The sequence below is a fragment of the Mauremys reevesii genome, linkage group 15 (assembly GCF_016161935.1).
Source record: "Mauremys reevesii isolate NIE-2019 linkage group 15, ASM1616193v1, whole genome shotgun sequence".
Taxonomy (NCBI): domain Eukaryota; kingdom Metazoa; phylum Chordata; order Testudines; family Geoemydidae; genus Mauremys; species Mauremys reevesii.
Window position 1 is genome coordinate 31,941,355 of NC_052637.1, and position 27,710 is coordinate 31,969,064.

The window sequence follows — 27,710 nt, forward strand, 5'->3', positions numbered from 1 at the left end:
AAAATTTCTGTTGAAAAATTTCAGGTTTTCTGAGAAGTTCTGAAGTTATTAAAAACAAGAATTTTCATTTTGAATCAACTTTTTGAATTAAGTATTGTTTCATTTCATTTCCACCCCCCAAAAAAAAAAACTGAAGGAAGCAATCCACATCCAAACAAAACTAACATTTTCATTTCATTTTGAAATGTTGATTCAAAATAAAAAAAATTCACACATTTCACTGGAATTTTCCCACAAAGCTTTCAGTTTCAATTACACATTGTTCAGCAGCAGGAAAGCTTTCCACACGAAACCTTTCAACCAGAACGTTAAGAGGCATGTGGTGCCACTGGATGAGTTCATTTTCTGTGGCTGTTACTGCGGATGGAGTCCATTTTCTGTAAAGCTGGGCTGGGTCACTGGGCAGCAGGGAGGTGGTTTACACACTGCCAAGGTGTCACGGACTCCCTGGGAGATGCTCTGGAACTGCTCCCCACAAAGCCAGTCAGGATTTTGGTGACCCTCCTCTCCCTTCGAGCAGACTGTTTTCAGGGCAAGAAGCTCACACGTCTTCACCTCCTGGGTCTCTCCTTGGAGCATTCAGCATCCTCTGCCCCTCTGTGTGCTTCCCACACGGAGTCCGCTCAGGCGGGGTCCTGGGGAAGCCACCGGGTCCTGCACCCTCACTTCGCAGTCAGACGTGACTCTCAGCCGCCAGTAAAACAGAGGTTTATTCAATGACAGGAACACGGTCTAAAACAGAGCTTGTAGGTACAGCGAATGGGACCCCTCGGCCCATCAGTTGCTAGAAGACAGAGTGTCAGGCATTTATGTACACTGGCCATTTGCTCTGCAGCAATCACACCCCCTTATTCCATCACCTAGATACTTAAGAACTTCATAGGGGACACTGAGGCACCAACACAGTATTCAGAGAAAACATTAAGAACATTTCCAGTTCATCACATCAGGGCAGATCGGCCAAATAAGAGAAGACTGAGAATATCTGCTTGTTTAAAAGGAAGGGTTTGATGGTGGAAATCCACAGAAATTTCAGGAACTCCTTCCTATTGCAGGTTCAATTTTCCACCAGACCCTGTAATAGGCCATGGTGCTTGCAAACAAAATCACCCAACAAAAACAGAACACCCAGACCACTGCTATCAAACCACCATGCCTTGAGTAAGACACCAGCCACTTCCCCCTTAGTGTTTGCGAGTGTAGGGCAGATAAGAGGAACCCTTCCGTGAAAGAACTAGTTAGAAAGTCTGATTCATTGCAAATGCCTACAGGAGAAACCCGGACCCGGTACTTCCTAGTATCACAAAGGAAGGATTATCGATATCCCCAGGAATCCACGTCCCACCGGGCAGTGGGCAGAGGCAAAACAATGAGGATTTTCCCCATTCTGGGTTGGATGCTTTTCCCAGGTAAGGCACCAATGAGCTGCGTATGCACCAGCAGAAACAGGCCTTGTTGTTCCTCCTCGGGCCCGTCCCACACCCACGTGTGTGTTATGGGGAGCGGCTGCTGAGGAGGGATTCCAGGAACGGCCCCTGAGCCTTCAGGAGCCCCCGAGCACCGCTCCCGGAGACTGGGATTTTGTGCCTTTGCGAAAGTACCTGCCTCTCGCTCGGGGCAGGTGTCGTTTGAACGGCTCCTTGCGGTTCATGTAGCTGCTCATTCAGTAGGAGCTTTTTCACAGAGATCCCCTGTTGGTAAAGCTACTGCAGGTTGGTGCTTTACATTTGTAAGTTACCAAAACATCCCAGCCCAGAAGTGGACAAGGGGACTGTCCTGGAGTCTCTCTCCGAGGCCATGAAGGGTTTGTGTGAGGTTACATTGGCCCCCACATTTCCCCATGATGCTCCGTCAGGGGGTTCACGGGGGGTCCAGACTTGCAGCAGCCCCTATGACCCTGCAAACACGTTTTCTGCTGTGGGTTATTCTGAGCGCCAGCGACCCGCTGCGCTTCCTGCCGAGCGGATACTTCTCCCTGCCCCGGCTCAGGCACTGGGGGAGGGGAAACTCCCCTGGGGGGTGTCTCTCCCCGGGGGTTAGTGATGACGGACCCAGCCCGAAGGAAGGGGACCGGGGATCCCGCTGACCCAGGGTCACATCGCGGACTCTGAGAGCGGGGCGGGGTGAGCGGAAACCTGTGGGGGGGGTGATTGTTTGGGGGTTATTGCCCGGCCGGCCATGAGGTGGGTCCCTCCATCTCCCAGCAGTGCCGGGCCCTTCCCCTCGGGTCACGTGTCAGGGGCTCAGCTGGCGCCACAACGTTCCCCGGGGCGCGGGGGCGTTTTGTGTCTGTTCAGACGGAAGCGGCGCCCCGGGTCTCACTGTCTCTGTCCCTCGCAGGCTGCTGGGCGGTGACGGGCCCCGGGGCAGTGCGCGGCCCCCCGGGCGGGTCGGTGGCGGTGCGGTGCCGGTACCGGGCGGGCTATGGGCATTATCAGAAGTTCTGGTGTCGGGCAGGAGGTTGGTTCTGTTCCGATGGGATTCACATCGTCGAGACCGACGGGTCGGAGGCGGAGGTGACGCGGGGCAGAGTCTCCATCCGAGACAATCACACCCAGCGCGCGTTCACCGTGACCGTGGAGAACCTGACACCGGCAGACGCCGGCACGTACCACTGCGGGGTAGTGAGGTCTGGGCTCCTTGATCTCAGGGACACTGTGACACTCACCGTCTCCCCAGGTAAATCCCGGCGCGGCTCTTACAGGTACCGCGGGGGGCAGGGCCCGCAGCCAGGCAGGCCGGTGTCCGGCGCTCTGGACACACAAAGCCTCTGGGCTCTGCGGGGCTGCAGCGCTGGGCACGTGGGGGGGGCACCGGGGTGTCAATCAAGGTGCTGCCCTGGAGAGTCCGGTTTAGATCCCGGCCAGTTTCCCAGCGCCCCGCCCCGCGCTCGCCCCAGGGAACACGGTGAGCGCCCCTCGCCCAGGCCGGCTGGGAACACCTGTGAATAACGCTGCTGGGCAGTTTCTTCCTGCACTGGGTCGTGTCCTGGGTGTGGAGGGGGGTTTCCAGCGGGGGAGGGGCTCTGCTTTCACCCTGGGCAGTTCCCATCATAGATTGTGTGTCCATCCCTTCTTCTGGAGCCTGCTGACTCGCTTTACTCACTGAGCTTCCAGTCACTCACTCGGGTTTAAGACGGAACCTTGATGGGGGATGCGGCTTTGGTTCCCGGGGTGGGGTTGTTAGTGCCCTGTGGGACTCCTCCTGAAGCAAGAGAGGACAGGAGCTGGCAGCAGTGGGGTCTGGGTATCACTGCTGCTGACAGGAATGGGGAAGTTCCAAGTGACTAAAAGACTCGCAGTGTCAACCTGTGGAACTCCTCACCAGGGGATGTTGTGGAGGTCAACACTATAATAGGGTTAAAAAAAAAACTAGATAAGTTCATGGAGGACAGGTTCATCAATGGCTATTAGCCAGCATGGGCAGGGATGCAACCCCATGCTCTGGATGCCCCTAACCTCTGTCTGCCAGAAGCTGGGAATGTGCGACAGTGGATGGATCATTTGATGATTACCTGTTCCGTTCATTCCCTCTGGGGCACCAGGTATTGGTCACTGTTGGAAGACAGGATACTGGGCTAGATGGACCATTGGTCTGACCCATATGACCGTTCTTATGTTCTTAGGAGAAGGTTGATCTTTTGTGGGGACCAGCCCCCCCCCATGCTCTACCCCACTGGTTAAGGGGAAATATAAATATTGGCCCTGCCCCTTAACCTGTCTTAATACACAAATCTCACATTCAATAAGAATTCCCATTAGTAAAGTCCAATTCCAGCCCTGAAATCTACATGGATTGACTTGTGATCCTTGATCCTGCCAGACTGCACTCCCCAGTGCAGACAGGGTCCCCAGGAAGGAGCGTAGCAAGGTGCATTGTTTACTTACTATGGCAGGGAAATCAGTAACCACTGTCTCTGCCAGGCAGGGGGGCTCTGCCCTGATTCAGCATCTGGACACAGAGACTCCTCACTGAACTTAAACCAGATAAAGGGGCATGAGCGAAAAGCAGAGACCATTTGCACATTTTCTAAAAAGCTGTTGATTCCGGCAGCTTTCATCAGCTGACACCCTGTTCCCTGGCTTCTTTCATCTTGCAGCCACTGCCGTGGGTACCGGCCAGAGAGAGAGGGGCAAAGAGAACAGCGAGGGTGGATGTACTAACTCTGTTGCTGGAGTTAGTTCAGCAAAGCATGAGCTGGCCAGAGGGGAAGAATCTGTGACTAAAATTCTGTGCTCGGCCTCTGGGCGGTGCACCCTGGGGGAGGGGGGCACAGTTGGCTTTAAGTCACCCTGGCGTCTTCCCAGTTCTGAGCTGTCACGTGCACTAGGTAGAGGAGCTGCTGCTCTAATTTCCCACAGGCTGCCCATGTACTACTCTGCATCCCCCAAAGCAGAGAGTTTCTATGGCCCTGAGGGATAGAGAGAGACATGCCTTCCCCCCCTCCAGCCTGGCACACCCCATGCCAGTGTTCTCAGCGGTGGGAGGCAGCACAGGGCCTCTTGTTGCAGCCTGATGCAGTTCTTCTGCTGGGGCAATTCTGCCCTGGTGACTGCAGGGCTTTCAGGGCCCCTCTACCCCATGGGATCAGCCTGCAGGGGCCTCGGCAGAGAGGAGAATCCCTCCCCTGTGTCTCATGAAGCCTAAACATTGTTTTTAGGAACAAGAATGTTTAGTACCATTGAGAAAACGGCATTTCATCCTGGGGAATCTGATTTACTGAGTCTGTTTTTATCCACAGCTACTTCATCCCCACCCCCAGCAGAAAGGTCATCGTCAGCGACAGTGCAACCACCTTCTTCCACATCAATATCTACTTCCATCTGCACAACTGCTGAGGAAGGGAAATCCAGCTTCAGCACTAACCAGGATACCACTGCCTTGGTGTGAGTACCAGTGCTCCAGCCAGGGTTGCTTATGGGTGCATCTACACTGCAGCTGGGTGCGAGCGCCCAGCCTGGGTACACAGACTTGTGATCGTGGGGCTTGTGATGGAGCCTGGGCTCTGAAGCTCACACCTGACCCCTAGGCGTGATGACAGCCCAGACCACAAAGTCTAAGCAACAGCTACGCAGCTACTTTTAGGACACTAGGCTGAGCTCCCACTGCACAAGAAGATCTGCCTGGGCTGGAAGGATCACGCCCTATGGGCTGCCAGCTCCCTGGAATCAGTGCAACGTCAGGGTGTATATACCCCCTTGTTCTTCCCTCACAGCTCAGTATTGCATTTCACCAGACATCATGTCCAAGACCGGAAAAAATCACAACTTGTCTCTGCCTCTGCACATGAGATCTCTGATCTGTGAGGCCAGGACACTAAACCCTGCTCCTCTGTCTTCTCTCATTCCCCCTACAGCCTAACCATGAGCTGTCTCCTGGCATGTGGAGCTGCCTGGGCTAAACCCTACAGAACAGTCATTCTGCCTGGGCGGCAGGAACAAGTGAAGCTGTTCTGGGCTATAACCGTGACCCCTCTTCCTTCTCTGCAGTTCAGGGGGGCTGCTCATGCGCTTAAAATGATGCACGTGCTTACAGAGGCGGCTCTAGGATTTGCAGCGCCCCAAGCACCGGAGCCATGGGACCAGCGGACCCTCAGCAGGCCCGTCTGTGGGAGGTCCACCGGAGCTGCGGGACCAGGGGACCTTCTGCAGGCATGCCTGCGGGACGTCCACCGGAGCCGCCTGCCGCCCTCCCGCGGGATGCCACCCCTAGCGCGCGCTTGGCATGCTGGGGTCTGGAGCCGGCCCTGCGTGCTTAGCTCTGTCAAGTCACATCTGATTACAACCCTCCCCCATTAAATCACTAAGATGTGCCCTGCCTGCTGGGAAGCCGTGTGGTCACACTCCTGTAACCGTCCCCCTTCCTCATTCATTTCCCTCCTCACAGCTTGTTCCTCCCACTTCCTGCACCACCCCTGAGAGTCTGCCCCTGCCAGTGTGTAGGCACATGGGCCATTTGAGTCACATGACTAGTCCCAGGGACATCTACATCCTGGTCTATACGATCTATTCCTGACAAGGGGAGTCAGCAAAGGGTGCGGCTGAATCAGCGCTGAACAAGCTCCAGCTGTAGACAAGCTGCAAGATCTAGAGCCAAAGTATTTCAAACTAAGAATTTTTAAAATCGAATGATCTTTTCCCCGTATATTTTGTTCACTTTTTGAGCTCTGAGCATCTCCCAGAATGAAACCAACTGGTCAGTTTCACTTTTGCTACTAATTAGCTCCACTCCAGCCCATGCACTGACTAGCTTCATCTTGCCAGGTTTGGGCTGCCAGATACCAGCACTGCAAGGGGTATCCTTACTTATTTACAGTGGAATTTAAAACAATGCACGGAAACATCTGTTGGTCTTTGGTATGATCTGACGCTGTCCCTTTAAATAAAATAAGGTTTCTATCCACTAAAATTAAAAGTGGATTAAAACTCCAGAATCCGTGGTGCCAGGAAAAAACCTAAAGGAAACCAGAATGTCTAAGGCCTTTATCCTGCAAACCCTTCCACATGCTTGCTTAACTTTACACATGTTTATAACATTAAGTACTTGCTTAAAATGTTTGTAAGATTGGAGCTGAAAATACCAAAGAATGAACAAAAGTCACCACAAGTTAGTTAAAGCTCATATTTATCAGCTGTACCAGAGAGGCTGCTGCTCATTTCTGCTCATCTCAAAGACAAGATTAAAAAAAGGGACTGAGGAAGTTAGTGAAAGTAGCTGGCTAAGCACATTCCCATGCAGCGTGAGATAGTGTCCAGGTATAACACTGTACATGAGAAATGAGCCATGCGGTGAGGAAAATGACCAGACTAACGGAGCCTTGGACATCCTTAAACTTGCCCCACCCAGCATGAACTAAACATTAGTGTCAGCTGGGCAGGACGGGGTGGCTGGGTGTGACCAACGCACCCGAGGTGTCCAGACAAAGTTTCTGTGACCTGGGCAGACACCACACGCACAGGGCACAGACCATGCCTGCTGCATCAGACTCTTCCTACAGACTGCACGATCTTGCTGGCTACTCACATTTGTACATATTTGGTACAGGTGCCAAACTCATTTGATAGGTGACCTGAGTTAGATTTACCCCGGACTAGGATATTAATCTGCTGGACCCCGTGGGCCTGGTGCAAACACACAGTTGCTCCTGGCTGAATTAGCAGCAGAAGGAGAAAGTGGGAAACAGACCTTCTCTCTTTTTCCAGCAGGGCCCCACAGTCAAACATCCTCCTCCGCATCCTGCTACCATGTGTCCTGCTGCTTCTCATTTTGTTTCTGCTCGCTGCTGTGATGCTGGTGAGACTGTCCAAGAAGAGGAAAAAAGGTAAGTGAAATCCTGCATGTGTCCTCCAATGAGCCGTGTTTCTGATCCTTGCTGCTTCTCTCCTTCCCTCCCTCTTCCCAAACAGGAAAGTCCAGAACTCCACTAAGCACAGGGGCTGGAAATAGGGGAGCTGCCGCACCCCCTGGCTGGAAGTGGTTTCCATTATATACAGGGTTTACAGTTTGGTTCAATGGCTCTCTGCACCCCCACTATACACATTGTTCCAGTGCCCCTGCCACTAAGTGACTTCTCTGCTCATTGCACCCTGCTGAGCTCAACAGAGCATGTCTGAAATGCATGAGAGACCCGTGTGCAACACTGTCCAAGTCTGCAAAGAACTCTGGTTATGGTGTTTGTTCTACATCTCAGCTGGAGCTGGGAAGAGTTTTACCACCAAAACTGTTTTTCAGAGAAAAATGCAGACTCAGCAACACCAATATTTGGGTTTTTCAATTTGAAACAAATTCTTGTTTCAAAAACTGTGTAAAAAACAATCAAATGTTGAAAACGGTCAAAACCAAAAGAGAAACATTTCAATTTTACCTAAACAAAACGTTTCATTTAACCTGAAAAAAAATTGATTTCAATGTTTTGAAGTTGCCAGTTCCCCTCTATCCGTTTTTTGCCCAACTCTAAACTGCATATGCACATACCCCCCTCATGCTGTGCAGCTGCTTACTCCATCCCTGAAATCACTGGGACTCCCTGTGGAATAAAGGTGCTACCCTAAGCAGGGGCGGCTCTAGGAATTGCGCCGCCCCAAGCACGGCAGCACGCTGCGGAGGGCACTCTGGCGGTAGCCGGTCCCGCGGCTCCGGTGGACCTGCTGCAGACGTGCCTGCAGAGGGTCCGCTGGTCCCGCGGCTCCAGTGGACCTCCAACAGGCACGCCTGCGGATGCTCCACCGAAGCCGCGGGACCAGTGGACCCTCCGCAGGCATGCCTGTGGGAGGTCCACCGGAGCCGCCTGCCGCCCTCCCGCGGCACGCCGCCCCAAGCACGTGCTTGGCGCGCTGGGGTCTGGAGCCGGCCCTGACCCTAAGTAAGGGTATCGGAGTCCAATCCTAGACACCAAGGTCTCCTTCCTTTTCACTCACTGTGTCACTACGTGGGAGCCTGGCTTGAAAGCTCAGGTGAGCTCTGATCAGTCCAAGATCTGGCGGTGTGTGGATAGCGATGGATCATTTCAGGGTCAGTCAGTTCCACAGAATCAGCTGTTACTAAAAACATTACAGCACTCTCCGGTGATTGCCTCAGACAATGGAGCGTAGCTGTTGTCAGTTGTGGTGTTTGGGACCATTCCTGCAGAAGAGACCATTTTCATGGGGGAGCTTGTGCTAGCACTGAAGGATCTTTTCAAGTTTGGTTGTATTGATTGGATGGATTTATGCTGACGTGCCCCTGTTTGGTTTGGTTCAGTAGCCTAGGTCCGCACTGAATATAAAGAGAAGCTGGAGTTTGGTTCAGAGGCTTGTATTGTGCAGGTGATGGAAAGCTGTCACTGACTGGTGCAGTCGGCTGGATCTCATTTAGCACCTAGAGAACAGACCCCTTTCCTTCTGGATCAGTGGCCAGGCAGCACGGAGTTAACCTAGACTCAGTGTGTGGGTCCCCTGAAAAACATTTACAGGTCAGCCCTGCAACTTAGAACTGCAAAGCTGTGAGAGCCGCAGTTACCCCCTTACCTGTTGCTGTAACTTGGCTCTAATTCGATCTCTTTTCTGTCTCATGCAGAGCTTTCAGGAGCATCTGTGCAGAGGGACAAGAACATCAACCTGTCAAATTTGGTAAGGCAAATCATAATATGTCCTGGTAACATCACCTCTGAAATGCTGTCCTAGAGAAGTGTAATATCACAGGTGTGGGGGAGGAGAGTGTGATGGGTTGGGTCACAGAGACCCCCTTGGGACTGCCACCTGATGTGCTGAGACTACCTCTGAGCCCGTTTTCCTGCCAGCTTGGGACTCCAGTACCCTGTCTTGTTGAGCCAGACACGCTAGCCTGCTGCAAACACAGACTTAGGTCTGAACCACGTCCCCCAACAGCTGCAGGCTCAACAGCTTAAGAAGTGCTCCTGTCTCCAGCACCCAGACACCCAGTTGCCAATGAGGTCCAAACCCCAAATAAATCTGTTTTACTTTGTATAAAGCTTATACAGAGTAAACTCATCAATTGTTCATAATCTATAACACTTATAGAGAGATATGCACAGCTGTTTGCTCCCCCAGGTATTAATTACTTGCTCTGGGTTAATTAATAAGCAAAAAGTGATTTTATTAAATATAAAAAGTAGGATTTAAATGGTTCCAAGTAATAACCGACAGAACAAAGTAAATTACCAAGCAAAATAAAAAAAATGTAAATCTAAGCCAAAAACAGTAAGAAACCAATTACAGATGAAACCTCACCCTCAGAGATGTTCCAATAAGCTTCTTTTACAGACTAGACTCCTTTCTAGTCTGGGCCCAATCCTTTCCCCGGTACAGTCCTTGTTCCCGCTCAGGTGGTAGCTAGGGGATTTCTCATGACTGCCGCCCCCTTTGTTCTGTTCCACACCCTTATATATCTTTTGCACAAGGCGAGAATCCTTTGTCCCTCTCTGGGTTCCCAGCCCTCCTTCTAAATGGAAGAGCACCAGGTTAAAGATGGATTCCAGTTCAGGCGACATGATCACATGTCACAGTAAAACTTCATTACCCACTTGCCAGCACACACGTATACAGGAAGATATACAAGTAAACAGAGCCATTTACAACCAATTGTCCTGGTTTATGGGATCCATCAAGATTCCAAGCCACCATTAATGGCCCATACTTTGCTAAAATTATAATGAGTTATATTTTATATTCCTAGTTTCAGATACAAGAATTATACATTTATACAAATTGGATGACCACTCTCAGTAGATTATAAGCTTTGTAATGATACCTTACAAGAGCCCTTTTGCATGAAGCATATGCCAGTTACATTATATTCACACTCATTAGCATATTTTCATAAAATCATATCGTGTGCAATGTCACAGGAAGAAATAAAGCAATTAATGGCCTGCAAATACCCAAACTTTTAAATTAATTTACTTCAACCCTGTTCGTGTCCCTTTAGCATTTCCTTTCTGCAGATACCCTAGGGATCAAGTTTTCTACAAGCAGGAATGTTTGACTAAACAATTCATTTTAAGCAAATAAGCTTTTGGGAGGGATAGCTCAATGGTTTGAGCATTGGCCTCCTAAACCCAGGCTTGTGAGTTCAATCCTTGAGGGGAGCCATTTAGGGATTTGGGGATTGGTCCTGCTTTGAGCAGGGGGTTGGACTAGATCTCCTGAGGTCCCTTCCAACCCTAATAATCTATTATTCTAAATATTGCAGAATATTCACAGAAAAGCACATTTTGAATTTGGAAGCATGAGTATTCACCAGGGGAATCAGCGCTATGGATCATGCTCGCCAACTGAGAATTGTACCATATGACCCATTTATCCAATCATAACAGCTCAAACTTTTCAACTTGCAACAAATTGCTCATGAATAAATTACAGACCAGGAATTTCATGGAAGACAGGCCAAGCTAACAATGTAAATGCCTCAATAGAAACTTTTCACCAAGCCTCTCATGGTCCTGCCACACACTAAAGCAGTGGTGGGCAACCTGCAGCCCGCAGGCCACATGCTGCCCACCAGGGTAAGCTGATTGCTGGCCACAAGACATTTTGCGGATGTTGACTGGGGCCTGCCACTTCCCGTAGCTCCCATTGGCCGGGAACGGCGAACTGTGGCCACTGGAAGCTGCGGGGGGCCCGTGCCTGCCAACGGTCAATGTCCGCAAAATGTCTCCCGGCCCACAATCAGCTGACCCTGATAGGCCGCATGTGGCCCACAGGTTGCCCACCAGTGCCCTAAATGGTAGACATACAGAGGTGAAAGTAAGCCAGTCCGGTCCGGTCCGGTCCGGCCTACCGACAAGAGCCAGTACACCGTGCTGGACCGCACCGGCTTCCACGGTGGGGACTGAAAGGGTTCTGGGCTGCCCGCAGCCGTGGGCAGCCCAGAGCCCTTTGAATCCCGGCAGCCAGGCTGGGGACAGGATTTAAAGGACTCAGAGCTCCCCACGGCTGCAAGCAGCCCAGAGCCCTTTGAATCCTGGCTGCGGCTGGGATATAAAGGGCTTGGGGCTCTGCACAGCGGCAGGAGCTCTGGGCCCCTTAAATCCCTGCCCCAGCCCGGCAAAGCTCGGGGTTCCCCGCAGCGGCCGGAGCCCCAGGCCCTTTCATTTGCCCCTGAGCCCCAGGGGCTCCCAGACACCTCTTCTGCTGGGAGTCCCTGGTTGATTTTCCAAACCCCAGGACCCCGTGCAACGTTGTTCATCTAGATTTAGACATTCCCCTGGCGTTTTGCCCATCAATCAGCCCCAGCAGGTGGAGGGATTTTTATTTTTTCTGAGCGGGATGAGATTTTAGGACCATTCTACTGGAAACTGTGCATGGCTGTGACATCATTAAGGTGCTGCCTCCCCTCCCCCGCAATCCAGTCAGATTGCAGTGACAAGGGACTGGATAGAAATACCCAGTTCCTATGGGCAGAGCTGTATTTGTTTAGGTTAGGTGTGTACAAATCTATGCACATGCCTCATTGAAAGTCAACATCTTTACACCCAGAACCTGCTGACCCCTTAGTTCCCATGTCCATGTTCCCAGGCTGGGACTCCAAATGAAAGTGTTTTTAATTACACTAGGATATAAGCAAATTCATTGCCTTTAAAATCTCTTGCTCTGGGCCACTTGCAGCTTTAAATCATCCTCAGCAGGTGAGGAGATCCCATGACAAGAGGTGCTTATTTCCACCCCAGCTGCCATCCCGGTAGCTACATTGTCGATTTGACTAAGACACAGAGCCCTCATGTATCTCCTTGCGCTGAACTCAGCTCACCTTCGTTTCAGGTGGTTGGGAACAATGCAGCAGGTGGAAGCTCAGAGTTTGCAGTTATAGATTCTCCTGCAGCCACTGACCAAACAGGATTTTATAGCAATGTTGAGATCCTTCCTAACTCAGTGAACCCTGACTGCAATTATGTGGAAATCCAGCCCCACTGTCAGGTAGGAAGAAATTGCAAGAGCTGTCCTGAGGAGCTCAGAGCTGCAGCTAAGTTGTGATCACCCACTCAGGGCTCAGCGGGAAACATTTAACAAGGCAGGGAACTCCCCTCCCTGCCAGCTCTGCAGACTTAAGATAAACTGGACTTATTTAAAACTGGACTCGAGACTGCAGCCCTTACTCAGACAAATAGTCCCAAACACTTCAATGGAGGTGACCTGCATGAGTGAGAGTTGCAGGGTAGGCCCACAGCATAGGAAGCTGTCTGGTGTTAGCATCTGGGTAGGCTAGGTGACCTACTCAGTTGTTCTAGAACAGGGGTTCTCAAACTGGGGGTCGGGACCCCTCAGGGGGTCATGAGGTTATTACATGGGGGATCGGGAGCTATCAGCCTCCACCCCAAACCCCGCTTTGCCTCCAGCATTTATAATGCTGTTAAATAATATAAATAGTGTTTTTAATGTATAACGGGGGTCACACTCAGAGGCTGGTATGTGAAAGGGGTCACCAGGACAAAAGTTTGAGAACCCCTGTTCTAGAAGAACGATTCTTTCCTCTGCTCTCCTCTAGAGCCACCCCATACACCACAGAGCCTCCTGCACCTCCCTTCACTCTCTCAGGACAGGGGCCAATAGCAAAAACAGGAACAGTTCTTTAGAGTGCTGGGCAGGCCAACACCAAGCTACCAGACAAACACGTCCCCTTTGAGATGCCCCGCAACTAACCCCAGCCAGCGGAGTTTCTAGTTTCTAAGGCATTCCAGGAGGAAGTTGGTCTTTTCCCTAGACACCAGCTCAGGAGAGGAGCCACATAGCTCAGTTCACAAGACCCAGGGGCGGCTCTAGGAATTTGGCCGCCCCAAGCAGTCATGACTGTGGGAGGTGCACCAGAGACGCGGGACCAGCGGACCTCCCACAGGCATGACTGCTGAGGGTCCGCTGGTCCCGCAGCTCCGGTGGACCTCCCGCAGCTGCGGAGGGTTCGCTGGTCCCGCGGCTCCGGTGGAGCATCTGCAGTCATGCCTGCGGGAGGTCAACCCGAGCCGCGGGACCAGCCAACCGTCCGCATTCATGCCCGCGGGAGGTCGACTGGATCCGTGGGACCAGCGGACCCCCGCAGTCATGCCTGCGGGAGGTCCGCTGGACCTGCCTGCCGCCCTGACGGCAAAATGCCGCCCCAAGCGCGCACTTGGCGCACTGGGGTCTGGAGCCGGCCCTGACAAGACCTTTACCTCAGATCCCTGACTGAGAACAGAGCATGTAGGGCCCAGCTCAGACTAGCGACCTAGGGCCTGGGATAGCCAACGAGCAGTTGGGTTTCAGTTCCCTGTTCTCCCCCTTGCTTCCTTTTCCTCTTTATATAGCTCAGCCACAGGGCAGGGCTTCCTGATTGCACCCAGACTGCTCTGGCTGAAAGGGGTAATACACCCGTCCACAGGTACTTTAAGGATCTCACAGACAAGTCCTCAATACACAGCCCAGACAAGTCACTTGGTTAAAGGGACCCGATGAAGTTCATGAACCCAGGGGCTGCTCAGCTGCAGATACTTGGGCTCCTATTCTAGGTTCTTCCCTCTGATCAATGAGGTTTTAATTTCAGGGGTCAGAAGAGGTTTCTTATGCCACTGTGACGATTTCCACCCCCCACCAGCAGCCCATCTATGCCAACGTGGAGCAGCGCCCCAAGACAACCCGCCCAGCCGAGCCCCCTGAGGAAACCCTGTACAGCCCTGTGAAGCTGCCGCCCAAACACTAACCCTGGATATGAGGCAGAGTGGGGATGGGGGCTGCATAGTCCTTATCCAGGCTGCTTGATCCCGACCTGGCAAAATTTGAAGCAACAGGGTTTAGAACCAAATCTGACCTGAACAAACTCCAGCAGCTGTTGTAGGCAGAGGATTTACAGACACACTCGGCTGGAACTGGAGTCTGTGGGTTTGTCCGATGGACAGGTGGCCTGATGGAATTAAACAGCTGCTGTTCTCTTGTGAGGAGTGAGTTCAAAGAGCCAATGACTGGGCTTACAGACAATGAAACTCCCCAGGATCTGTTCAGCAGGACAAGAGAGAGATGTGGCTCTATGGTTACGGAGTTGTCAGATGTTTTCAGTTTCACAGGAGTTTAAACCTTTACTTCATAAAATTCTCATTGAAGAAACAAAATCCAAACTCCACAACATGAACTTTGAGCATCATTTACTTGTCCCTTGTCTGATGAAAAATGTTCCCATTTTGCAAGAAATCTAAGACACTCTGGGCTCTGTCCTTTGGACACATTAGGCAATTACCATTTGAGGAGCAACAAAGATCACTTCTGTAGATGGGGTATTTGCCTAGAGAGTAGTTTGTAACTTTCTAGTCATAACTCTGTCAAGAGAAGAACCCCTCCCATTGGTGATAGATTGGATCTACACTCAAACACTACAGGGGCGCAGCTACACCGGTGCTGTTGCAGCCTTTCAAGTGTAGACAAACCCCCAGTCACTATCTCCAACCACAAAACCTTAAAAAGCACCTGACTGTGCTAAGGCAAAACGACCTTGCCAAGTGCATGGGCCATGTGACAGTCAGAGGTGCTGAGCTCTTGATAGAAACACATATGAGGTCACTGTTAAGGGTGCAAGTTTGCTGACATTGGCTACATGTTGCATTTGGTTGTTTAGAAATGGAAGCGGAAGCCTTGAGGGCTGAAGTGTGGAATCCCAACCCTACAGGCAATGCAGATGTGGAAAGAAATGCCAAAGCCTTTCCTCTTAGCTTTTGATTTCCATGTGTTAACAGTTTTGGATTGAGATGTGTGTTGGGGTGTAACTTTGGCTGCCATTGTTCTTGCTAATTATTTCTAGCTCTGCAGTAACAAGAGGGCTCAATAGAGATCAGGGCCTAGTTGTGCTGGGAGCTGTACAAATACAAAATTAGAGACTGCCCCTGCTGCCAAGTGTTTCCAATCTAAATAGGGACAGGAGACATGACAGTTGGGGGTAGGACAAAGTGGAGCTCGTCAGAAAACAGGCTTTTTTCCTTATGAGAAATTACAAAAAAAAATCTTTATTCAAACATTCATTTGAAAATTTTCAGGTTTTCCCAGAAGTTTGAAACGTATTAGAAACAAGAGTTTTCATTTTGAACCAGCTTTTTTATTTGACTTAAAGCATTGTTTCACTTCATTTTTTTCCCCAAAAAAAACGAAAAGGAAGCAATCCACATCCAAACAAAACTAACATTTTCATTTAATTTTGAAACATTGGTTCAAAATAAACAAAATTCATCTCAAATTTGCCTGCTGGAAAACAAACACACTTCACTGGAATTTTCCCACAAAGGTTTCAGTTTCAATTACACATTGTTCAGCAGCAGGAAAACTTTCCACACGAAACCTTTCAACCTGATCTAAGAATAACGTTCAAACGTTAAGAGGCATCTGGTGCCACTGGACGGGTTCATTTTCTGTGGCTGTTATTGCGGATGTTGCCCATTTTCTGTAAGTCTGGGCTGGGTCACTGGGCAGCAGGGAGGTGGTTTACACACTGCCCAGGGCAGATCTGCCAAATAAGAGAAGACTGAGAATATTTGCTTGTTTAAAATGAAGGGTTTGATGGTGGAAATCCACGGAGATTTGAAGAACTCCTTCCTACTGCAGCTTCCATTTTCCACCAGACCCGGTAATAGGCCATGGTGCTTGCAAACAAAATCACCAAACAAAAACAGAACAACACCCTGACCACTGCTATCAAACCACCGTGCACTGAGTAAGACACCAGCCACTTCCCCCTTAGTGTTTCCGAGGGAAGTGAGGTAGGGTAGATAAGAGGAACCATTCCGTGAAAGAACTAGTTAGAGAGGCTGTTTCATTGCAAACACCTACAGGAGAAACCCGGACCCGGTGCTTCCCAATAACACAAAGGAAGGATTTTCCTGGAGACTCACCTGGAATCTACGTCCCACCAGGCAGTGGGGAGAGGCAGAACAATGAAGATTTTCCCCATTCTGGGTTGGATGCTTTTCCCAGGTAAGGCACCAATGAGCTGCGTATGCACCAGCAGAAACAGGCAGCGTTGTTCCTCCTCGGGCCCCCCGCACACCCACGTGTATGTTATGGGGAGCGGCTGCTGAGGAGGGATTCCAGGAACGGCCCCTGAGCCTGCGGGACCCCCGAGCACCGCTCCCGGAGACTGGAATTTTGTGCCTTTGCGAAAGTACCTGCCTCTCGCTCGGGGCAGGTGTCATTTGAACGGCTCCGTCCTTATGGTTCCTGTAGCTGCTCATTCAGTAGGAGCTTTTTCACAGCGATCCCCTGTTGGTAAAGCTACTGCAGGTCGGTGCTTTACATTTGTAAGTTACCAAAACGTCCCAGCCCAGAAGCGGACGACGGGACTGTCCCGGAGTCTCTCTCTGAGGCCATGACGGGTTTGTGTGAGGTTACATTGACCCCACATTGCCCCGTGATGCTCCGTCAGGGAGTTACGGGGGGTCCAGACTTGCTGCAGCCCCTATGATCCTGCAAACACGTTTTCTGCTGTGGGTTATTCTGAGCGCCAGCGACCCGCTGCGCTTCCTGCCGAGCGGATACTTCTCCCTGCCCCGGCTCAGGCACTGGGGGAGGGGAAACTCCCCTGGGGGGTGTCTCTCCCCGGGGGTTAGTGATGACGGACCCAGCCCGAAGGAAGGGGACCGGGGATCCCGCTGAGCCAGTGTCACATCACGGACTCTGAGAGGGGGGGGGTGTGAGCGGAAACCTGTGGGGGGAGGGATTGTTCTGGGGGGTTATTGCCCGGCCGGCCATGAGGCGGGTCCCCCCATCTCCCAGCAGTGCCAGGCCCTTCCCCTCGGGTCACGTGTCAGGGGCTCAGGTGGCGCCACAACGTTCCCCGGGGCGCGGGGGCGTTTTGTGTCTGTTCAGACGGAAGCGGCGCCCCGGGTCTCACTGTCTCTGTCCCTCGCAGGCTGCTGGGCGGTGACGGGCCCCGGGGCAGTGCACGGCCCCGCGGGCGGGTCGGTGGCGGTGCGGTGCCGGTACGACTGGGGCGATGAGGATAAACCGAAGTTCTGGTGCCGGGACGGAGGAAGTTGGGCAGGAAGTTGGCGCTGTTCCAAGGGGCTTTACATCGTCGAGACCGATGGGTCGGAGGCGGAGGTGAGGCGGGGCGGAGTCTCCATCCGAGACAATCGCACCCAGCGCGCGTTCACCGTGACCGTGGGGAACCTGACACCGGCAGACGCCGGCACGTACCACTGCGGGGTAGTGAAGAAGTGGGAAGTTGATCCCACGGACACTGTGACACTCACCGTCTCCCCAGGTAAATCCCGGCGCGGCTCTTGCAGGTACCGCGGGGGGCGGGGCCCGCAGCCAGGCAGGCCGGTGTCCGGCGCTCTGGACACACGAAGCCTCTGGGCTCTGCGGGGCTGCAGCGCTGGGCACGGGGGGGGGGCACCGGGGTGTCAATCAAGGCGCTGCCCTGGAGAGTCCGGTTTAGATCCCGGCCCGTTTCCCAGCGCCCCGCCCCGCGCTCGCCCCAGGGAACACGGTGAGCGCCCCTCCCCCAGGCCGGCCGGCAGCACCTGTGAATAACGCTGCTGGGCAGTTTCCTCCTGCACTGGGTCGTGTCCCGGGTGTGGAGGGGGGTTTCCAGTGGGGGAGGGGCTCTGCTTTCACCCTGGGCAGTTCCCATCATAGATTGTGTATGTCCGGCCCACTGAGCTCCCAGCCACTCGCTCGGGTTTAAGGGGGAGCCTTGATGGGTAACACGGCTTTGGTTCCCGAGGGCGGGGCTGTTAGGGCCCCGTGGGACTCGTCCTGAACCAGGAGAGGACAGGAGCTGGTAGCCGTGGGGTCTGGGTATCACTGCTGCTGACAGGAATGGGGAAGTTCCAAGTGACTAAAAGACTCACAGTGTCAACCTGTGGAACTCCTCACTAGTCAGGAAATTCAGGCTCAAAATTAGACGAAGGTTTCTAACCATCAGGGGAGTGCAATACTGGAACAGCCTACCGAGGGAAACAGTGGGGGCGAAGGACCTCCATGACTTTAAGATTAAGCTAGATAAGTTTATGGAGGAGATGGTATGATAGGATAACGGGTTTAGTCAATAGTCAATAGGTCAATAGTAAATAGTACAATGGGTCAATGGTATGATATAACCTTTTCCAGAGGGTTTGGCTGGAGAGTCTTGCCCGCATGCTCGGGGTTCAGCTGACCGCCATATTTGGGGTCGGGAAGGAATTTTCCTCCAGGGAAGATTGGCAATGGCCCTGGAGGTTTTTCACCTTCCTCCGAAGCATGGGGCAGGGGTCGCTTGCTAAGGAGTGGGTGGATCGGCTTATGTGGCCTGCATCTTGCAGGAGGTCAGACTAGATGATCATAATGGTCCCTTCTGATCTTGAATTCTATGATTCTATGACTCGCAGTGAAGGTCAACACTGTGACAGGGTTAAAAAAAGAATGAGACGAGTTCATGGAGGACAGGTCCATCAATGGCTATTAGCCAGCATGGGCAGGGATGGTGTCCCTAGCCCCTGTCTGCCAGAAGCTGGGAATGGGCGACAGGGGATGGATCACTTGATAATTACCGGTTCTGTTCATTCCGTCTGAAGCACCTGGCATTGGCCACTGTCGGAAGACAGGATACTGGGCTGGGTGGACCATTGCTCTGACCTGTAGGGCCATTCTTATGTTCTTAGGGGAGGGCTGATGTTTTGTGGGGACCAGCCCCCCAGCTTTATGCCCTACCCCACTGGTTAAGGGGAAATATAAATATTGGCCCTGCCCTTTAGTCGTCCCACCCCCTCCATACCCAATACACAAATCTCACATTCATAAAGAATTCCCATTAGTGGAGTCCAATTCCAGCCCTGAAATCTACATGGATTGACTTGTGATCCTTGATCCTGCCAGGCTGCACCCCCCAGTGCAGACAGTGCCCCAGGAAGGAGCGTAGCAAGGTGCATTGTTTACTTACTGTGGCAGGGAAATCAGTAACCAGTGTCTCTGCCAGGCAGGGGGGGCTCTGCCCTGATTCAGCATCTGGACACAGAGACTCCTCACTGCACTTAAACCAGATAAAGGGGCATGAGTGAAAAGCAGAGACCGTTTACACATTTTCTAAAAAGCTGTCGATTCTGGCAGCTTTCACCAGCTGATGGCCTGTTCCCTGGTTTCTTTCATCTTGCAGCCACTGCCGTGGGTATCAGCCAGAGAGAGAGGGGCAAAGAGAACAGCGAGGGTGGATGTACTAACTCTGTTGTTGGAGTGTTTGTTCAGCAAAGCATGGGCTGGCCAGAGGGGAAGAATCTGTGGCTAAAATTCTCTGCTCTGCCTCTGGGCGGTGCACCCTGGGGGAGGGGGGCAAAGTGGCTTTAAGTCACCCTGGTGTATTTCCAGTTCTGAGCCGTCAGGTGCACTAGGTAGAGGAGCAGCTGCTCTAATTTCCCACAACCTGCCCCCACGGGCTGCCCATGTACCACTCTGCATCCCCCAGAAGCAGAGAGTTTCTATGGCCCTAAGTGAGATATGCCTCCCCCAGCCAGTGTTTTCACTGGTGGGAGGCAGCACAGGGCCACTTGTTGCAGCCTGACGCAGTTCTTCTGCTGGGGCAATTCTGCGCTGGTGACTGCAGGGCTTTCCGGGCCCCTCTACCCCATGGGAGCAGCCTGCAGGGGCCTCGGCAGAGAGGAGAATCCCTCCCCTGTTTCTCTTGAAGCCTAAACCTTGTTTTTAGGAACAAGAATGCTTAGTGCCATTGAGAAAACGGCATTTCATCCGGGGAAATCTGATTTACTGAGTCTGTTTTTATCCACAGCTACTTTTTCTCCACTCCCAACAGAAAGGTCATCATCAGCGACAGCTAATTCTTCCCCTAATTCAACAGAAAGGTCATCATCAGCGACATCGTCAGCGACAGTGCAACCAGCTTCTTCCACGTCAATATCTACTTCCATCTGCACAACTGCTGAGGAAGGGAAATCCAGCTTCTCCACTAACCAGGATACCACTTCCTTGGTGTGAGTACCAGTGCTCCAGCCAGAGTCACTTATGGGTGCGTCTACACTGCAGCTGGGTGCGAGCGTCCAGCCTGGGTACACAGACTGGTGATCATGGGGCTTGCGATAATGTGCTAAAAATAGCTGTGCAGACATTGGAGTCTGGGCTCTCAAGCTCACACCTGACCCCTAGGCGTGATGACAGCCCAAACCACAAAGTCTAAGCAACAGCTACGCAGCTACTTTAAGGACACTAGAGTGAGCTCCCACCACACAAGAAGGTCTGTCTGGGCTGGAAGGATCACGCCCTATGGGCTGCCAGCTCCCTGGAATCAGTGCAACGTCAGGGTGTATAGACCCCCTTATTCTTCCCTCACAGCTCAGTATTGCATTTCACCGGACATCATGTCTGAGACCGGAAAAATCACAACTTGTCTCTGCCTCTGCACATGAGATCTCTGATCTGTGAGGCCAGGACACTAAACCCTGCTCCTCTGTCTTCTCTCATTCCCCCCTACAGCCTAACCATGAGCTGTCTCCTGGCATGTGGAGCTGCCTGGGCTAAACCCTACAGAACAGTCATTCTGCCTGGGCTGCAGGAACAAGTGAAGCTGTTCTGGGCTATAACCGTGACCCCTCTTCCTTCTCTGCAGTTCAGTGGGGCTGCTCATGTGCTTAAAATGCTGCACGTGCTTAGCTCTGTCAGGTCACATCTGATTACAACCCTCCCCCATTAAACCACTAAGACGTGCCCTGCCTGCTGGGAAGCCATGTGGTCACACTGCTGTAACCGTCCCCCTTCCTCATTCATTTCCCTCCTCACAGCTTGTTCCTCCCACTTCCTGCACCACCCCTGAGAGTCTGCCCCTGCCAGCGCGCAGGCACATGGGCCATTTGAGTCACATGACTAGTCCCAGGGACATCTACATCCTGGTCTATACGATCTATTCCTGACATGGGGAGTGAGCAAAGGGTGCGGCCGAATCAGCGCTGAACAAGCTCCAGCTGTAGACAAGCTGCAAGATCTAGAGCCAAAATATTTCAAACTAAGAATTTTAAAAATCAAATGATCTTTTCCCTGTATATTTTGTTCACTTTTTGAGCTCTGAGCATCTTCCAGAATGAAACCGACTGGTCAGTTTCACTTTTGCTTCTAATTAGTTCCACTCTAGCCCATGCACTGACTAGCTTCATCCTGCCAGGTTTGGGCTGCCAGATGCCAGCGCTGCAAGGGGCATCCTTACTTATTTACACTGGAATTTAAAACGATGCATGGAAACATCTATTGGTCTTTGGTATGATCTGACGCTGTCCCTTTAAACAAAATAAGGTTTCTATCGGCTAAAATAAAAAGTGGATTAAACCTCCAGAATCCCTGGTGCCAGGAAAAAACCTAAAGGAAACCAAAATGTCTAAGGCCTTTTTCCTGCAAACCCTTGCACATGCTTGGTTAACTTTACGCATGTTTAGAACGTTAAGTATTTGCTTAAAATGTTTGTAGGACTGGACCTGAAAATACCGAAGAAGGAACAAAACTCACCACAAGTTAATTATACCACATATTTATCAGCTGTACCAAGAGGCTGGTGCTCATTTCAAAGACAAGATTTAAAAAAGGGACAGATGAAGTTAGTTAAGTAGCTGGCTAAGCACACTCCCATGCAGCGTGAGATAGTGTCCAGATACAATACTGTGCATGAGAAATGAGCCAGGCGGTGAGGAAAATGGCCAGACTAACACAGCCTTGGACATCCTTAAACTTGCCCCACCCAGCATCAGCTACACATTAGCGTCAGCTGGGCAGGACGGGGTGGCTGGGTGTGACCAACCCACCTGAGGGGTCCAGACAAAGCTTCATCCTCAAAGTTTCTGTGACCTGGGCAGACAACACATGCACAGGGCACAGACCATGCCTGCTGCATCAGACTCTTCCTACAGACTGCACGATCTTGCTGGCTACTCACATTTGTACATATTTGGTACAGGTGCCAAACTCATTTGGTAGGTGACCTGAGTTAGATTTAGCCTGGACGAGCATATTAATCTGCTGGACCCGTGGGCCTGCTGCAAACACACAGTTGCTCCTGGCTGAATTAGCAGTAGAAGGAGAAAGTGGGAAACAGACCTTCTCTCTTTTTCCAACAGGGCTCCACAGTCAAACATTCTCCTCCACATCCTGCTACCATGCGTCCTGCTGCTTCTCATTTTGTTTCTGCTCGCTGCTGTGATGTTGGTGAGAGTGTCCAAGAAGAGGAAAAAAGGTAAGTGAAATCCTGCACATGTCCTCCAATGAGCCGTGTTTCTGATCCTTGCTTCTTCTCTCCTTCCCTCCCTCTTCCCAAACAGGAAAGTCCAGAACTCCACTAAGCACAGGGGCTGGAAATAGGGGAGCTGCCGCACCCCCTGGCTGGAAGTGGTTTCCATCATATACAGGGTTTACAGTTTGGTTCAATGGCTCTCTGCACCCGCACTATACACATTGTTCCAGCACCTCTGCCACTAAGTGACTTCTCTGCTCATTGCACCCTGCTGAGCTCAACAGAGCATGTCTGAAATGCCTGACAGACCCGTGTGCAACACTGTCCAAGTCTGCAAAGAACTCTGGTTATGGTGTTTGTTCTACATCTCGGTTGGAGCTGGGAAGAGTTTTACCACCAAAACTGTTTTTCAGAGAAAATGCAGACTCAGCAATACCAATATTTGGGTTTTTCAATTTGAAACAAATTCTTGTTTCAAAAACTGTGTAAAAACAATCAAATGTTGAAAACGATCAAAACCAAAGGGAAACATTTCAATTTTATCTAAACAAAACGTTTCATTTAACCTGAAAAAAATGGATTTAAATGTTTTGAAGTTGTCAGTTCCCCTCTATCCATTATTTGCCCAGCTCTAAATTGCATATACACCCCCCGCCCATGCTGAGTAGCTGCTTACTCCATCACTGAAATCAGTGGGACTCCCTGTGGAGTAAAGGTGCTACCCTAAGAAAGGGTACCAGAGTCCAATCCTAGTCACCAAGGTCTCCTTCCTTTTCACTCCCTGTGTCACTACGTGGGAACCTGGCTTGAGAGCTCAGGTGATCAGTCCAGGATCATTTCAGGGTCAGTCAGCTCCACAGGATCAACTCTTACTAAAAACATTACAGCACTCTCCGGTGATTGCCTCAGACCATGGAGCGCAGCTGTTGTAAGCTGTGGCGTTTCGGACCATTCCTGTAGAAGAGACTATTTTCATGGGGGATCTTTTCCTAGCACCGAAGGATCTTTTCAAGTTTGGTTGTATTGACTGGATGGATTTATGCTGACATGTCCCTGTTTGGTTTGGTTCAGTAGCCTAGGTCCGCACTGAGTCTAAAGAGAAGCTGGAGTTTGGTTCAGAGGCCTGTATTGTGCAGGTGATGGAAAGCTGTCACTGACTGGTGCAGTCGGCTGGATCTCAGTTAGCAGCTAGAGAACAGACCCATTTCCTTTTGGATCAGTGGCCGGGCAGCACGGAGTTAACCTGGACTCAGTGTGTGGGTCCCCTGAAAAACAGTTACAGGTCAGCCCTGCAACTTAGAACTGCAAAGCTGTGAGAGCCGCAGTTACCCTCTGACCTGTTCCTGTAACTTGGCTCTAATTTGATCTCTTTTCTGTCTCATCCAGAGCTTTCAGGAGCATCTGTGCAGAGGGACAAGAACATCAACCTGTCAAATTTGGTAAGGCCAGATTCTCTCCTGCATTCAGACAACGCTGCACCCCTCTACCAGAGCAAACCTGCCCCAAAGTCAGCAAATCTTGGGTGGTGAAGAGTTGCCATTGTGGCTCTTACATCAATTTACAGCTCCCTTTGGGATTTTTAGCTTCCACCAGTAACATTTCTACGCCACCCAGAGGGGGGGGCCAAGAGGGGCAATTTGCCCCAGGCCCCGGGTCCCGCCGGGGCCCCCACAAGAGTTTTTCGGGGCCCCTGGAGCGGGGTCCTTCACTCGCTCTGGGGGGCCCAGAAAACTCTTGCGGGGCCCGGGCCCCTGGAGCTTCTTCCGTTCCCGATCTTCGCCAGCGGGGGGTCCTTCCTATGGGCAGAGCCATATTTGTTTAGGTTAGGTGTGTACAAATCTATGCACATGCCTCATTGAAAGTCAACATCTTTACACCCAGAACCTGCTGACCCCTTAGTTCCCATGTCCATGTTCCCAGGCTGGGACTCCAAATGAAAGTGGATTTACCGCTTTATTTAGTGGATTTATTACACTAGGATATAAGCAAATTCGTTGCCTTTAAAATCTCTTGATCTGGCCCACTTGCAGCTTTAGATCATCCTCAGCAGGTGAGGAGATCCCATGACAAGAGGTGCCTTATTTCCACCCCAGCTGCCATCCCAATAGCTACATTGTCAATTTGACTAAGACACAGAGCCCTCATGTATCTCCTTGCGCTGAATTCAGCTCACCTTCGTTTCAGGTGGTTGAGAACAATGCAGCAGGCAGCAGCCCAGAGTATGTGGTTATAGATTCTCCTACAGCCACTGACCAAACAGGATTTTACAGCAATGCTGAGATCCTTCCTAACTCAGTGAACTCTGACTGCAATTATGTGGAAATCCAGCCCCACTGTCAGGTAGGAAGAAAATGCAAGAGCTGTCCTGAGGAGCTCAGAGCTGCAGCTAAATTGTGATCACCTACTCAGGGCTCAGCGGGAAACACTTAACAAGGCAGGGAACTCACCTCCCTGCCAGCTTTGCAGACTTAAGATAAACTGGACTTATTTAAAACTGGACTCGAGACTGCAGCCCTTACTCAGACAAATAGTCCCAAGCACTTCAATGGAGGTGACCTGCATGAGTGAGAGTGGCAGGGTAGGCCCACAGCATAGGAAGCTGTCTGGTGTTAGCATCTGGGTAGGCTAGGTGACCTACTCAGTTGTTCTAGAACAGGGGTTCTCAAATTGGGGGTTGGGACCCCTCAGGGGGTCGTGAGGTTATTACATGGGGGATCGGGAGCTATCAGCCTCCACCCCAAACCCCGCTTTGCTGCCAGCATTTATAATGGTGTTAAATATATAAACAAGTGTTTTTAATGTATAAGGGGGGTCACACTCAGAGGCTGGTATGTGAAAGGGGTCACCAGGACAAAAGTTTGAGAACCCCTGTTCTAGAAGAATGATTCTTTCCTCTGCTCTCCTCTACCCCATACACCACAGAGCCCCCTGCACCCTCTCAGGACAGGGGCCAATAGCAGAAACAGGAACAGTTCTTTAGAGTGCTGGGCAGGCCAACACCAAGCTACCAGACAAACACGTCCCCTTTGAGACGCCCCCCAACTAACCCCAGCCAGCAGAGTTTCTAGTTTCCTCAGCATTCCAGGAGGAAGTTGGTCTTTTCCCTAGACACCAGCTCAGGAGAGGAGCCACATAGCTCAGTTCACAAGACCTTTACCTCAGAGCCCTGACTGAGAACAGAGCATGTAGGGCCCAGCTCAGACTAGTGACTTGGGGCCTGGGATAGCCAACATGCAGTTGGGTTTCAGTTCCCTGGTCTCACCCTTGCTTCCTTTTCCTCTTTATATAGCTCAGCCGCAGGGCAGGGCTTCCCTATTGCCCCCAGACTGCTCTGGCTGAAAGGGGTAATACACCCGTCCACAGGTACTTTAGGGATCTCAGAGACAAGTCCTCAATACACAGCCCAGACAAGTCACTTGGTTAAAGGGACCCGCTGAAGTTCATGAAGCCAGGGGCTGCTCAGCTGCAGATACTTGAGCTCCTATTCTAGCTTCTTCCCTCTGATCAATGTGCTTTTTATTTCAGGGGTCAGAAGAGGTTTCTTATGTCACTGTGACGATTTCCACCCCCGACCAGCAGCCCATCTATGCCAACGTGGAGCAGCGCCGCAAGACAACTCGCCCAGCCAAGCCCCCTGAGGAAACCCTGTACAGCCCTGTGAAGCAGCCCACCAAACACTAACCCTGGATATGAGGCAGAGTGGGGATGGAGGCTGCATAGTCCTTATCCAAGCTGCTTGATCCCGACCTGGCAAAATTTGAAGCAACAGGGTTTAGAACCAAATCTGACCTGGACAAACTCCAGCAGCTGTTGTAGGCAGGTGATTTACGGACACACTCAGCTGGAACTGGAGTCTGTGGGTTTGTCCGACGGACAGGTGGCCTGATGGAATTAAACAGCTGCTGTTCTCTTGTGAGGAGTGAGTTCAAAGAGCCAATGGCTGGGCTTACATACAATGAAACTCCCCAGGATCTGGTCAGCAGGACAGGAGAGAAACGTGGCTCTATGGTTACGGAGTTGTCAGATGTTTTCAGTTTAACAGGCGTTTTAAACCTTTACTTTATAAAATTCTCATTGAAGAGACAAAATCTAAACTCCAGAACATGAACTTTGAGCATAATTTACTTGTCCCTTGTGTAATGAAAAATGTTTCCATTTTGCAAGAAATCTAAGACACTCTGGGCTCTGTCCTTTGGCCACATTGTTGCTCCTCACATGGTAATTGCCCAAAGATCAGTTCTACAGAGGGGGTATTTGCCTAGAGAGTAGTTTGTAACTTTCTAGTCACAACTCTATCAAGAGAAGAACCCCTCCCACTGGCGATAGGTTGGGTCTACACTCAAACACTACTGGGGCGCAGCTACACTGGTGCTGTTGCAGCCTTTCAAGTGTAGACAAGCCCCCAGTCACTATCTCCAACCACAAAACCTTAACAAGCACCTGACTGTGCTAAGGCAAAACGACCTTGCCAAGTGCATGGGCCATGTGACAGTCAGAGGTGCTGAGCTCTTGATAGAAACACATATGAGCTCACTGTTAAGGGTGCAAGTTTGCTGACATTGGCTACATGTTGCATTTGGTTGTTTAGAAATGGAAGCGGAAGCCTTGAAGGCTGAAGTGCGGAACTCCCAATCCTACAGGCAATGCAGATGTGGAAAGAATGCCAAAGCCTTTCCTCTTAGCTTTTGATTTCCATGTGTTAACAGTTTTGGATTGAGACATGTGTTGGGGTGCAACTTTGGCTGCCATTGTTCTTGCTAATTATTTCTAGCTCTGCAGTAACAAGAGGGCTCAATAGAGATCAGGGCCTAGTTGTGCTGGGAGCTGTACAAATACCAAATTAGAGACTGCCCCTGCTGCAAAGTGTTTCCAATCTAAATAGGGACAGGAGACATGACAGTTGTGGGTAGGACAAAGTGGAGCTGGTCAGAAAACAGACATTTTTCCTTATGAGAAATTACAAAAAAAAAATCTTTGTTCAAACATTCATTTGAAAATTTTCAGGTTTTCCCAGAAGTTTTAAACATATTAGAAACAAGAGTTTTAATTTTGAATCAACTTTTTTA

The 27,710-nt window shown here is 51.1% G+C and overlaps 2 protein-coding genes and 1 long non-coding RNA gene across 4 annotated transcripts; 2 read left to right on the forward strand and 1 right to left on the reverse strand.

Moving 5' to 3' along the window:
- The first annotated feature begins 1,261 nt into the window (after nt 1–1,261).
- Nucleotides 1,262–15,407, forward strand: LOC120383395 (CMRF35-like molecule 3). Of its 2 annotated transcripts, XM_039501492.1 has the most exons (7): nt 1,262–1,409; nt 2,341–2,679; nt 4,742–4,886; nt 7,206–7,321; nt 9,055–9,107; nt 12,258–12,413; nt 14,011–15,407. In XM_039501492.1, exons 1-7 carry the CDS (start codon nt 1,262–1,264, stop codon nt 14,164–14,166), a joined length of 1,113 nt encoding a protein of 370 aa, XP_039357426.1. In that variant the 3' UTR covers nt 14,167–15,407. The 2 variants fall into 2 exon arrangements, with proteins under 2 accessions (XP_039357426.1, XP_039357427.1); XM_039501493.1 differs by lacking the exon at nt 12,258–12,413.
- On the reverse strand, nt 7,189–26,707 carry LOC120383397. Its single transcript, XR_005588440.1, has 3 exons — nt 26,434–26,707; nt 8,418–8,622; nt 7,189–7,299 (listed from the first exon to the last, which is right to left on the reverse strand). It is a non-coding gene; the product is annotated as an uncharacterized LOC120383397 (long non-coding RNA).
- LOC120383396 (CMRF35-like molecule 3) lies at nt 16,230–26,442 on the forward strand. The gene is made up of 7 exons (XM_039501494.1): nt 16,230–16,418; nt 17,353–17,706; nt 20,206–20,407; nt 22,532–22,647; nt 24,031–24,083; nt 24,829–24,984; nt 26,170–26,442. Exons 1-7 carry the CDS (start codon nt 16,379–16,381, stop codon nt 26,323–26,325), a joined length of 1,077 nt encoding a protein of 358 aa, XP_039357428.1. The 5' UTR covers nt 16,230–16,378; the 3' UTR covers nt 26,326–26,442.
- Nucleotides 26,708–27,710: the final 1,003 nt, after the last annotated feature.

Bases quoted from the DNA above. Each gene is read 5' to 3' on its own strand.
- LOC120383396 (XM_039501494.1), top strand. From the start codon at position 16,379: ATGAAGATTTTCCCCATTCTGGGTTGGATGCTTTTCCCAG. The intron at 22,648-24,030 runs GTAAGTGAAATC...TGTCTCATCCAG, and splicing joins GTCCAAGAAGAGGAAAAAAG to AGCTTTCAGGAGCATCTGTG. The intron at 24,985-26,169 runs GTAGGAAGAAAA...TTTTTATTTCAG, and splicing joins AAATCCAGCCCCACTGTCAG to GGGTCAGAAGAGGTTTCTTA.
- LOC120383395 (XM_039501492.1), top strand. From the start codon at position 1,262: ATGCCTACAGGAGAAACCCGGACCCGGTACTTCCTAGTATCACAAAGG. The intron at 1,410-2,340 runs GTAAGGCACCAA...TGTCCCTCGCAG, and splicing joins GGGTTGGATGCTTTTCCCAG to GCTGCTGGGCGGTGACGGGC. The intron at 9,108-12,257 runs GTAAGGCAAATC...CCTTCGTTTCAG, and splicing joins ACATCAACCTGTCAAATTTG to GTGGTTGGGAACAATGCAGC.